At 39.8% G+C, this 12,759-nt stretch overlaps 1 protein-coding gene across 8 annotated transcripts in view; it reads left to right on the plus strand.

Annotated features, from left to right (window-relative positions):
* DISC1 (DISC1 scaffold protein) overlaps positions 1 to 12,759 on the plus strand; it is a 230,003-nt gene that overhangs the window by 39,255 nt on the left and 177,989 nt on the right. For all 8 annotated transcript variants that reach the window (XM_080388867.1, XM_080388870.1, XM_080388869.1 and 5 more), the window contains 2 exons: positions 4,732 to 5,720; positions 9,268 to 9,337. In XM_080388867.1, coding sequence (XP_080244993.1) covers positions 4,749 to 5,720; positions 9,268 to 9,337 — 1,042 coding nt within the window. In that variant the 5' untranslated portion in view covers positions 4,732 to 4,748. The remainder of the gene's footprint in view (positions 1 to 4,731; positions 5,721 to 9,267; positions 9,338 to 12,759) is intronic.

Raw genomic sequence — 12,759 nt, forward strand, 5'->3', positions numbered from 1 at the left:
GTTGATGGGCATATTGAAACTAGTATTAGCTAATGTGATTCTTACTCTAGAGAGAGGTGCTGCAACTTAATCAGGTGGCCTAAAATGAACTATTGCATTAAGGAGGTAAGTGGCTCAAATCTAACAACTCAATGAAATGGGCATTATGGTAATGAGTCAATAAAAATACAGTTACTTAAACACTGTCTAAGGAAGACCCCTCTGACTTCTAAAATGCACAACTCTTTGAAGTGTTTTCTAATGGCGAATAGAAACTAACATGCATTTAATGACTTCAGAGAATACTTTATACATAATGTCTTGGAAATTTAACAGTTGAATAACTGAACCCAGCCTGCGACCTTAGAAATCACAGGAACCCTTGGTGAGGAATTAATTTGTAAATGGTATCAAATATAATGAGGCTCAGCCATTGCTTGTCCTCTATAGATACACTTTATAAAATGCTGGATAAATCAACATATAGTTAACATTCAATAAGTAAGATTAAAAAGCTAAATGAGACATTTGCATTTTAAGAGTTATAAAAATTTTTATTCAAAAGCAACTTTCTTTGAGAACTTGCTTGTCTAAAGAAACGGTGTACATTCAGATCAGTACAGTCTTATTTTGAGTATTTAGTGGTATCTTTGAAATTCAGCAAATAAGTCAAGATATAACTGATTAGGAACCTGCAATATTTTATGTATTTTTATGGCATGGAAACTGAACAGTCGTCGTTATTGTCATGACAGATTGATCGATCCCTGGAAATGGTTTAATTTTTGTTCTGATAGGTTAAACATTTATGTGTGTGTGTCTCTAAGTATTTTTATTTTCATCTCACTTACTTTGTGTGGTTTAATGCAGGTGTTTAAGGCTTCCTTAACGGGAGCAGCACTACAGAAATTGCTTAGAGCAGTGCTTTGATAGTTGGCTTTGGATATGACCAAGTATCTTTTCCTCCACGCCACAGTCACTGCTCACAAATGCTTTGAAGGTAAATTTGTAATTCTAATAAAAATCAACTGTGTGTAATACAGGTGTATTCAGATAGTTGAGCTCTCTTTGAAACTGCATGTGTAACTTATCAGTTACTTTCAGGGAGAACTTAATGAGCTCACAAGTGTTCTACATTATGTGTTTAAAGCAGGGGTGAGGAGGTAATTGCTTCAGACTTTCTGTACCAATCTAAAATCCTAGTGCACTTCACAAAAATATAGGGTAGTTAACGCCTGTACATCCACAGATACTACTAGAGCACCTGATAAAACAACCCTGAATTGCAACTTCCGTGGCTGAAAACAAAGTCTGATCACTTAAAATAAGATGACTGTTCTGCTGTCCTTCAGCATCAGGCTGGGTACTAGAGAATGTGCTCTTTCCATCAGTGGGAAGTGCTCTTTGGCTTCATCTTCCCTCTTTTATTTTACTGGTGCAACTAGGATGTGAACAGCATTGCTGGTCATTGCTTTACAGAAATAGACTCTCTCCCCCCTGCCCCCCCCTTTTTTTTCTTCCCTCTCCCCTCCTCTCTCCTGTGCTCTGGCTCTGAGCTGTTACTTTTTATGAAATGTTGGTCATCAGAAAGAATTGTTATGGTGAAAGAATTGTTATAATAAAATTATTTCTGGGTTTTCATAAATTGGATTTGAAGCAATTTGCACAGTATCTGACTCTAGAATATGCGTTGCATCATCTTCTAGGATTGTAACATTTTAAAAAGAGTTGATTTGTAATATTACAATTGAAAGGCCCTTCTTCCATTTGTGACTCTTCTTTTTCTAAGCGTGTCTCATACAATGCATGACACACTATAATATAGGGTGTTTTTAATTACCTTCAGTTGTTTCACAGTGTTCCAAGGTACCAGTTTGATGGTTTTGTAGTTAATTGCCATCAGTTACTTTATGTGCCTGAAACTGGGGGAATTATAAGAAAAAATGTGAGGCCTGTCTTTTTTTAACAAGCTAGCTGATTCGGTTCGGTGTAGTGTCTGTGTCTGACGTGCAGACAAAGCAAGTTATAGTTGGAAGGCTACGCGGGAAAACAAAGTCTCTGTAACTGAATTTCAGATCTGTGATGATAAACAACCCAAATTATTCTAATCGGCAGGAAAGGGACATGGCAGAAGGGTAAATGGCATGCAAACAGTATACCCAGAGCCTAGTAATATCCTGGCTGGATTCTGTGATGGCTGAAGGCACTGCGACTGCTCTCTAGCTGGACCTGGGAGCCAGGCTGCAGTTGCCTCCTCCCTTCCGTATCCTTTGGGGAAAGCGTGGCTGTTTGAGTTGGCATACTGCTCCCAGCTCTGTGTCCACTCCTTCTCTGCCTTGTGCTCAGGTGCAGCTACACTGGGGCTAAGGAGCTGTAACCCCCTCCTTGTAGCATCCTCTGAGTGGTTTGTGGCTTGGACTATCATCTTGAGTATAATTCAGGCAGTGGTGCCCCTCTGGTAGCCAAGTGAGGGACTCATGCTGCTGGACTTGCCAGGAGGCAGATCTGGAGTCCATGAAGAGCTGAATGGCAAACCTATCTAGAGGAGACCTGTAAATGCTGGGAGGATCGAAGAGATGTGTGGGTTTTGTGTTGGACTCGTTCAGGATCCTGGAATTGTACCACTTTGGCTTCAATAACTTTTAGAATTGCATCCAGTTCTCACTTGGTGTAAATATCCAACATAGTCCAATTTAAACCTTACTTAATTAGCTTAGTTTAAACTTGGTGTTTAAAGAACTGTAATTGTCTGTTGACTTGAAAAATTCATAGTGGTTTAGTGAGATCGATTTTAAACTGATTTTAATTAAACCAAAGAACCTTTTCCATTTTTACAGATAAGGCCAGTGACTAGCCTTTGCAAATGGCAGTAAAGTATATCCAGTCTTAGAATGACTTTTTTTTTCTGCATGAAATGGTTTCTTCTGCTGAAGGCAAATTTAGGCTGTTATTTTGTATATAAACTAAAAGAATTAAATTTGAAAGAACATTTCATTCAGTTTTTGTTCCCTTACTCCAAGAGAGGTTCCTATTTGTTAAGACTTCTATTAAATTACTCCCAGTACAGCATTTCACTGTCTTTTCATAGTAGACAGGCTGATGGACTCTGACCTTTTTTATTTCTGATTTCTGTGATGCTTTTTTCTCTGACAAAAGGGAATGTAAGAGACAGCTGGGGTATTCTAATTTATGGTGATAGGAGGCAGAATACAGAAGCTTAACTGCAGTCCCATGGTGAGATGTGCCACTATTATAGTAGGTGGAAAATGTATAAATTGCTTTTGTGAAGGTTATTTGGAGAGAGTGTAGTGAATGTTGGGAAAAGTCGCCTGGGAAGTTTCAGGTCTAATGCTTAAATTTTCGTATAGGATGTTGCTGTAGTGAGGTGTGTACAAGACTTGCGTTACAAGTTGCTTGAGGAGTTCAGATTATGCCTACATTTATTAATGTAAAAATTGGTAAAGGTTTGTGATAATAGAGATAAGTGTATTGCATGTAACGGAAAAATAAAGAAATATGTTTTTGGAAGAGCTCTGCATGGGTGATGAGAATATTTCGAACACCTGAGATTCTAGCAATTGATTCTCTTTCAGTGAGTAGGGCAGCTAACCGAGGGCATAATTCAGCTAGTCACTAGATGCCTTTGAAGGGTATTTCTGGCAAACAGGTCTGGTCAGTGTGGTTTTGTGTTACAAGCTCTGCACCATCATCCATTTTGTATTCTCATTGATTGTGTGCAGGATAGATGGATGGAATACCTTTCAACAAGCAGTAAATCTGTTAGAAACTGAAAGTAATCTTTCACCCATAATTTTTTTTTTAATAGAAGTGTACAGAAAACTAAGACAAGATTACACATTCCAATATCCTACTTTTAATGTTTGTTGTGGTTTTTTTATCTTGGTTCTTTCTGTTCTGCTCTGCAAAGAGCAAATTTATCTTGTCATCTATGTAAGGAAGGTGTATGTGGGTTAATAGAGCTATTGAGCAAAGGCCCTTTCTTAATGGTATTAATATTATCATAATGCTAGCAAGCATATGGTGACATAAGTTTTCTGGGACTCCTGGTCCTGCATGCAAAATGTTAACTTTAAATTTTGGACAATAGGCAGTACAGTACATCTAAATGACAACTTATAAAGTATCTCATTAGACTGACATCTGCAGCCATGGAGTGTTACAGAGTGGCATCTGTTCTGGAAGCAGAACCTGCATCACTTGCTCATACTAATAAAACGTGGAGATGAACATAGGAAACCGGGCACGAGCAGCGACAGATTACGCACAAAGTTTCTTTGTGAGTGTGGTTCTCAAAATGCAGATTCAGTCTCATCTTAGATGTGCTTGTAAGTCTCAGAATTCTCCTGGTTCAGAGAGACATAAGCAAGGTCTGTGCTTTAGTGTGCTGCTAAGCAAATGAGAATGAAAAAGCACAGGGTGGTGTTATGAATAGGGAAGATGATGTGTTTCATTGTACCCAGGTTTGTGTCCTGATGGATGCAATTGTGTTAGCGAGCTCTCTTAAAAGCAGGTACAAACTCTTTAGAAAGTGAATGAATGTAGACAGTGTTCTCAGCCACACCTTTTCTCCTCTATCTGCAGTGTGGTCAGCATCTCTGTTTTGTTGAAATGGAAAGTGATGTACTGCTTGAAATTCATGAAACAATTATTTTCAGATGCTAAATCCACTAAGCCTAGAAAACTGCAGAAGCACTTTAATGGTTTTTTTTTTTTTTTTCCCCCTTCCCCCAGATGGTCAGGAGCACTTAATGCCTGCAGGCTCTCTTTGTAAAAAGAAACTGGCAAAAAGACCTGGATACATGAGGCCAGAAGCTCAGCGACAGATAGAGTTTCAGTCCCTGGGTGCCTGCAAAGTGTTGAGCCCAGAAGAACTCAAACATGGCAGGCAGAATTGTGGAGAGTTGGGGAACTGCTCTCTATACCGACGATGCCAAAATAACTTTGAATTCTTATACTGTAGCGCAGCAAGTAGTGCCATAGTTCCTGCTGATGGGGTAACAACATTGGCCACTACTGAAAATATGCCAGCATGCTGCAAAAATCTTTCATGTTGCAAGAGTCCACGGTCAGAAAACACAGCGAGCGTCGTTTACCCTGCTGCAGCAACAAACAAAAAAGGTGTTCCTGCTGTTTGCTGTGCATGGCAGAAAAGCCATGGCACTGAAGTGAGCAAGCTCCCAAACGTATATACTTTGGATCAGACAGAAATGAATAACAACTCTGAATATCAAAACAGAGATGTTGTTTCTTGTTCTGTTGGTGCACGTGATAGCTTTAGTTCAAATTTCAGCTTCATACAGCTCTCCCTGAACTTGGCCTCTGGAGTAAGTGATGCTGAAGGCAAGTCAGCCATTGAGGAAGCCGAGTATGTTCTGCATCCCAGCACTGCAGGAAATTTGCAGAAGCCAGCAGAGATGGTGCAAACTCATGGGCACTTGGGAGCTTTGCATTGCTTCTCCAGGCCTAGGGAGGATTTGGAGTATGAAAATGAGACCACAGCAAATGATAAACTACAGGACTGCGAGACTGTCTATCTCTCGGATACAGATGCAACATTTTCATGTTCTACAGACTCCTCGGATGCAGCATCTGCTGGCTCTTCTGTCACCTCAGGCTATGAAAGTAGCTTTACTGTTAGCGACCATAACTGGGATACTTTGATGAAAAAATATGAACCAGTGCTACAGGACTGCCTGCTGGGCAACCGCAGTACATTAAAGGTTAGTAATCTCACTTCATCTTTGATTCCTCCTCCAGCCCTCAAAACATTTGTATTTATAGTGCCGAAGTCAAGGTTGATGTAGGAGTTGGGATATTAATGGCTTTAATGGCATTTGTTCATAAGAGGTTTACAGGAATACTCTGCATGATAAAAGAACTGCTTTTGTTTTCTTTTTGGTTCTTTAAACAAAAAAGGTGATGTTGCAGTACCCTACTCCTATGTTCCACCGAAACTGTGATCTTCTCACTTCTAATATGTTGAATTCAGAAACTGATGTGTGACAACTACAGGTTTTTTTCCACAGGTTGCTGTTTCCTCTGCAGTTTGGACTGTATGTAGTACAAAATTTGGGGGTGGTAAGAACTCTTTTCTTGAGGCACCATGATTTAACAACACCAAACTTTGTAATTGGAAATGTTAAGCCAAAGGTTTCTTGGGAGTGAAGCGCCTGTATGAGAGTAGCCTTTTATCTAGTAGATGGGCTCTCTCTGCTCAAAGGAAAACAGGAGTTAAGCCTTTGCTCTAACTCCAGCTAGGGATTGAACCTTTTATTTTTTTTGCCTGCCACTCCAGAGGAGTATTGAGTTGGTGAGTCAGGAGTCTTCCTTTTTGTACATGTGTATACCTACCACATATACAGGTAGTCTCATTCACTTTGCTCTCTGCGGGAGACAGGTGGGGAAACTTTAAGAAGGATCAATTACGGTTTGTTATACAGTTTTTGGGATGTCATGGTGGGCATCAGAGGGAAACCATTCTGAGCCAAGTAGTGGCTTTATTGTACATGCAGGAAGCAGTACTCCAAAGATTAACATGGATTGCATAAATTTGTTCAACATGCACTAAATGAGTGGTGAGGTTTTTCTGGTGTGGGGTTTTATATTGCGTGAGGGTTTTTCCTTGTGTGTGTGGGTTTTTTGTTTGTTTGTTTTGTTGTTTTTTTGTTTTTTTGGGGAGTTGGTTTGTTTTTTTTTTTTTTAGTATCTCACTAGTGCCTCGAGTTTCTGGGATGTCTTTTAGAAACCCAGGTTCTTGTGACTTCTGAGCTCAGACGTACCTGCTGAGATGCACTGTATTGTCTTTAGGCCTGATGAAACAACCTGCTCTGGGGAGACTTTGCACAGCCCTGTTGTCTGGGTGAGACAGAAGGTCAAGAAACTTTTATTCTTACTTTACTCCCATGATACCTGACCTAGGCTTATGGTGCTCTCTAATACTTTTCATAAAGGATGCATATACGACTCAAATTAGGTTCTCCTATTCACAGACTTCACACACATTGACATGGAGCACTTTCTTTGGCTTCATCCCTGAAATGACAACGTACTCATAGTCTAGGATGGTTAGGGAAATTAATTTGCTGCGTATTTGGGAATATGTAACACAATCAAAATAACAAATTATTTTTCTGTCTTTTCAGTAATCTTATTTGATAGACACAAGAGAAACATTGCTATCTTTAATTTATGTATTCATTAATTCATTGAATTGAGAATTGGAAATTTGTGCCCTCAGATGTCTTTGCCCTTGGTAAAGCCAGTTGTGTATGTCTAATTTGAAGCACCTTCCTATTGTAAGTCTTAAGTCTCAAACTTTTCAGAAAGGAACAAAGGCAACTGTAGTCAAGAAAAGGAGATGATAGCAAAGTTGTTAAAAATTATGCCTTTTCTGTACTTATTAAAAAAAAAACAAACCACTGGTCATCACATGGTACAGATATAGGACATGCCATGCTGAGGCAGCTCTTTGATTAGTTAAGCTCCAAACATCCTACCAGCCTGCAGATAGAAAGCACTTTACTGTGACAGCATCAGACAGTTTGCCGTGGGCATGCCTGGGCTGTGGTACCCAAGCAGACTTTAAATGACCTGCCACTGTGAGCACATGATGGAATAAACTCTGCAAAGAGCAGCAGAGCAGCAGTCTCAGTATAGATGGTTGTTATACATCACATATATGAAAAAAGTGTCATTTGAATCATTCCCACTCCAGGCTTCTTTAAAGCTATCAAAAATATGGCATAAAATACAGAAAATAATTTATGGTGAGGATTCAGAGCTCCTCCCTTCAATACGTTACACATTCCTCACCAGCCTCAGAGAAGAAAACGTTGTAGTATCAAGTGAAGAGCAAAATAAAATAAAGCCTTGAGGAAAGTGGACTATATACAATGTTGGTTTTTATTTGTTTTTCTTTCCTCTGGGGCATTTTATATCCTATTATTAATCAAGCATTTTTTCATTTTTTTTCTGGCTTTATTTTTTATAGTTCTTTTCTGACTAGTCCACTTTCACATACCATATTTAGAAGGGATACCATTAATTTAAATGTCTTGCCTAATTTTTGTGTTGATTGCGTAGTCATGGTAAGTGAGTGTTTCTATTAAGTTGTTGACTGGCTGTACCTATTTTTCCCTATGTAATTTAGAGTTTAAATATAGGGATTTCAAGAGTTTCAGGGAGGAGTGAGATCTTTTGTAAATGCAGAATATTGAAAGTATAATTCCTTTTTTTTCCTTTTCTTTTTTTTTTTTAGAAAATTATTCCCCAGGCATTTTCAGACTATGGGCTATAAGAATATAAGCTGCTGCTTTTTCCAGGCTTACCTTTTTTCAGTGCTGTTAATGGAATGCTTCAGTCTTGTAACTGTAGCCATGTTAGGCTGTGGCTAGCATGGCAATGAGGAGAGGGCTGCCTACCTTCTAACCAAATTCTTCTAACAATAAAAACTTGTAAAGGCCTTTGAATGCACACCTAGTCTTACGATTGTTTAGTAAATTCAGAACTGTGGTCCAGACCCTTCATGTTAACAAACAGAAGCAGTAACTTTCGAAATAAAATTTTATTATGATAAGTGTTTCTTTTTGGATGTGAAAGGGCACGGTATGTGGTATAGGTGTTTGCGGTGTTTTTCTTTTTTCCCCATCTAGCATTTCTAGTGTGAACGCTTCTGAAAATGTAAGCATCAACCTTGTGTAGATAAGCCTAAATTATATTTTAGTGAAACTTCATTGGCTGCATATGAACACAATTTTCTGTGCCATAACATGAGTATTCCTGTTCCAGAATACTCATACTGTATTTCTCTTTTTAATTACAGAAGAAAATGTGGTTTGCATGTGGAAATTCTGGATTTCTTCTGTGCAAAACTCTCATAGGCAAAAAGTTGTTAGAATGGGCTCGAGAACACAGTTTAGTACAATGTGATCAGAAGTAGATGTCATGCTGTTAGAATCCTCTAATTATCATTACTTTGATTTATTCAAAGGGTGAAAACTATCCTACAATCGCATGATCTCTTCTGCTTTTCAAGAAATATTGTTTGTTATTCTCTGTATGTGTTTGGACTGAAGCCATGCTTGGCTCAAGTAGCTGCAGTTCAGCTGCCTTCAAATTGGTCTGTCTGTCTAACAAATGTTGGGCTTAACTTTAAAAACTGGGCCATTCTAGTGATGTAGTAATCAATTAAATTTATATTATGTAGAGGTTAATAGTCTAAATAGTTTTAAATGCAACTTCTTAATTAATTTTTTTTTCTTTGCCTAGATAAAATCCTTGATCTTACGGCTTCAGAGACTTCAAGAAAAAGCAATAGAGGAAGATGACTATGATAGAGGTGAGAGTTGCTCCCTGCTACCTCCCCACTGGTTCATGCTGCTTTTTTTTTCCTTTTTCCTCCTCCTTCTATTAATTTTATATTTGCTATGTAGGTGTGGAAGTTTAGTTCAATCAACTGTATTGTTTATTCTGTTACATGGCAGGAAACAACTTAAAGAAATAATTAGGTCAGCAGCAGGTAGCAACAGTTTCTATTTTCTTGAGCCACATCACCATGTGGGAAGGTTGAAATCCAAATAGCCACCATCTGGATCAGCTGTTTTGAAGCAGCATGACTTTAGAAAATGCAGAAATGAATGAAAGCTTTGAAAGGAAAAAGGACAGGCACTGGCTGATGGCAGTCTGATTGGTTGCTTGCCACATTTAGTCATGACACTACAGCAGGGTTCAAACACAGAAATGAGGTCAGTAGCTATTATAAATGTGAATGATACCGTCCTGGGGGATTAACTTGGTGTCCACCGAGCTGAATTAAAACCAACTATAGAATATGGTGATGATACAGCTGCTGGCAACTTTCTGTACTTGAATAGTGCTTTTCCTTCCATATGACTTAGCACTTCTGATAAGCTCTGTGTGTATGCACGTTAATAATTGCAGCATATATTAACACACATATCTGTTTTCTTATTCTTTCCTGTTATGGTAGTCTGTGTTTAGGTACTCATATTTTGCAAGTCTTGAGGCTCTAGATTAAATTCTTCCCACTAGATCTGTCTTTGTTTGCAGGGCTTCCCAACTGTTACAGTAAAATCTGCGTGGGTACTTCAGAGAATAAGGCTGGGAAAAGATAGTTCCTTTCCTGCCATTTTTTTATTCTCAGCCTTTAGGGGTTGGGAAATGGTCAGACTTGTGGTTTGCCTTTCAAACTGAATGTGTGAAGCTTTGCAGTTGTACCATGGCTCTGCTTCCTTGCTCCCAAAGGTGTCTCCTGAACTGATTAAAATGTGTCTTGGTAGTGTGTAGGGAATAGCTGTGCAGCCCTTTTGCAAGAGTGCTTCTGTTAGCCTCTTAAATGTTTGCCTACATATAAGAGGATACTGTCACAAGTCATTCTTTTAGTGTGGCGTCTCGCAGTGGGGAAAATCTTTGGGTATGTTAGAAGTTGAGGATGTTGTAGATATTCATGGGTTTAATCTCTGTCAAATAGACATTATTGATGTTTATGCTTTACATGTGTAACACTCATAACTCTTCTTTTTTTAAGTGTCTGTGGGTTGAGCTCCCGGTTGGAGACTTCCTGCCAGCTGTGCACCCGGTGTGTGTGGTTCCCACAGATTCCAGCTGGGATTCTCTGGGCAGTCAGCCACTTCAGCAGCAGCATTTTAGTCTATCAGGTGTGACATCTGCATGTGATGCCACATAGTTGTTGACCACAGTGGAAAACGGTAGACTTTTCTAACCTCACACAGAAAGCTCTTGTAGTTTTTTGGGGTGCTAGTCTTGTACTGTCAAACCAGGACTATCTTTCTGCTGACCACCACTTTATCCCTTACTCTTTTTGACTTCCACCCTAGTTATCCTCCATGCTACCTGCCTGATGGATTGCAGTCTTGCATTCGTTCCCCTCAGGAAAATGGTCTGGCTGAAATGTGATTTCACCAGGTGCTCACAGCACAGCTTACAGGGAGCGAAAGTGGCACCAGTACAAAGGTGCAGAGGAGCATCCGCAGGTGGGATTGCTGTTTTCCATGCTAAGTCTGTAGGAAGAAAACATTTGTCTTGGTATGGGACTAGATACTTAAGTGCTTGAGAAGCTTTGCCTTGGGTTCCTCCATCCCTTTGAAAATGAACTCCGCACAGAGGTTCTCAGAAAATGCCATGCTCCATGCATCCTTAATTTTATCACTTCCTAATTTTTGAGTCCTTGACCCAGTTTCTGTCATACTGGTCTTTGTTCCTCTTCCAGTACAACTGTCAGCCATGGGGTTTTTCTTCGTGTGACTACTTTTCATTATTTTTGTAGTATCTGAACTGGCTTCCTTAGTTTTTCTTTTGTGGAACACGGGCAGCGTAGCTTCAGGGAAAGACTCACATCGAGAAGGTACAGTGCTGCAAGAAGAATTAGAGCCGTGACCTCCCCTCCTCCTCTGGCAGTAGCAAACTTTTCCACCTTTGCTTTTAGAGCTGTGCCACTCTTTCTGGTGGAGAACAAAGTCTTGCCTGGCATGAAATGAAGTTTAAAAGCCTATTAAAGAGCTTACAGATTGGCCCAGTACCAATTTCTCTTCAAGTGAAATCTGTAATTAGCCTTCTTTTAAAGGGATCTTATTGCCAAATATTGCTAGCAGGGAACGGAATTGCTAAACATGCAGAGCTGTGATGGGGGACATAAATGGAGCTGCATTATCAGGGAATGGGAGAAAGAGACAACGGTGTGTGTGGAGGGTTGAGGACATTTTAAGTATAATGCTAAGAAAAAAAATCACTGTCCCTGTAATTTGTGGGATGATTTTGAGTATAGAGTGAATCCTCTGTTAAGAGCGGAACTGTTGTGACCCAGAGATGGTGGTAGGGCTGTGTGCAGTGATACCATGGGTCTTGCTGATTTGGGAGCACTGCAGGTGAAGGGGAGATGTAGTATAATGTGAGTAGCTGTGAAATGCCCTGTTATGTAGTAGAGGGGAAGGAGAGCAGGTAGAGGAGAGGTACAGATGGCTGTACTCCCAAATGGAAAATTAAATTGTCAATAAACATGTTATTGTGCGTAACTGTGTTGTCACTTCAGCGGTAGAGGCTCTTCTCCAGCTTTAACCATAGGCCATTCAGCCTTGCAGGAGAGGACTCAGTTTTTAACAGCAGCTCAGTGGGAGGGAGGTGTGTTAGTACTTGAAGCTCCTCAGAGTGCTCGGCACTGGTTTCTGCTGTCTGACACTGCAACCGTAGCACCTTAAGGAAAGGCAAGCATCTGCTGTCTGACGTTGCTACTTCCCTGCTCTCCAGAGATTTTTCAAAGCTTCCGTAGTTTGTAGCAACTTTGGAAACTGAAGTGTAAGTGAAGCGGTGGCCCTACAGAGAGGGGAAGGTAATGCACTGTGGTTTTGGTTGTGCCAATGAGACCAGGAAATGGCACAGGAATAAAGGTAAGTTTTCCCCACTACAAAGCCATGAACAAGTACCTTGTTGCAAACAGGTCAGGAATAAGGATATATTTATTTTTCCCTTTGCAGAAACACAGAACAGATGCATGCTGCTTGGGTCTGTTAGAGAACATGTGTGTTTCATGTTAATTAATTAGCATTTATTTCCAGAATAGGTGGTTGATTTTTTTTTTTTTTTTTAAGGGATATTTGGAAGCACAGCCCTCTGTTCTTGTTTAGGAAAGAAGTTAATGCCTATTTAAATCTTCAGCTTGTTTCTTCCTAGTTTTTCCATTCTTCAGATGAATCCATTTGCTCTGTCTTCCACCCCCCCTTGAGC

Source organism: Falco punctatus (assembly GCF_963210335.1).
Source record: "Falco punctatus genome assembly, chromosome: 5".
Lineage (NCBI taxonomy): Eukaryota > Metazoa > Chordata > Aves > Falconiformes > Falconidae > Falco > Falco punctatus.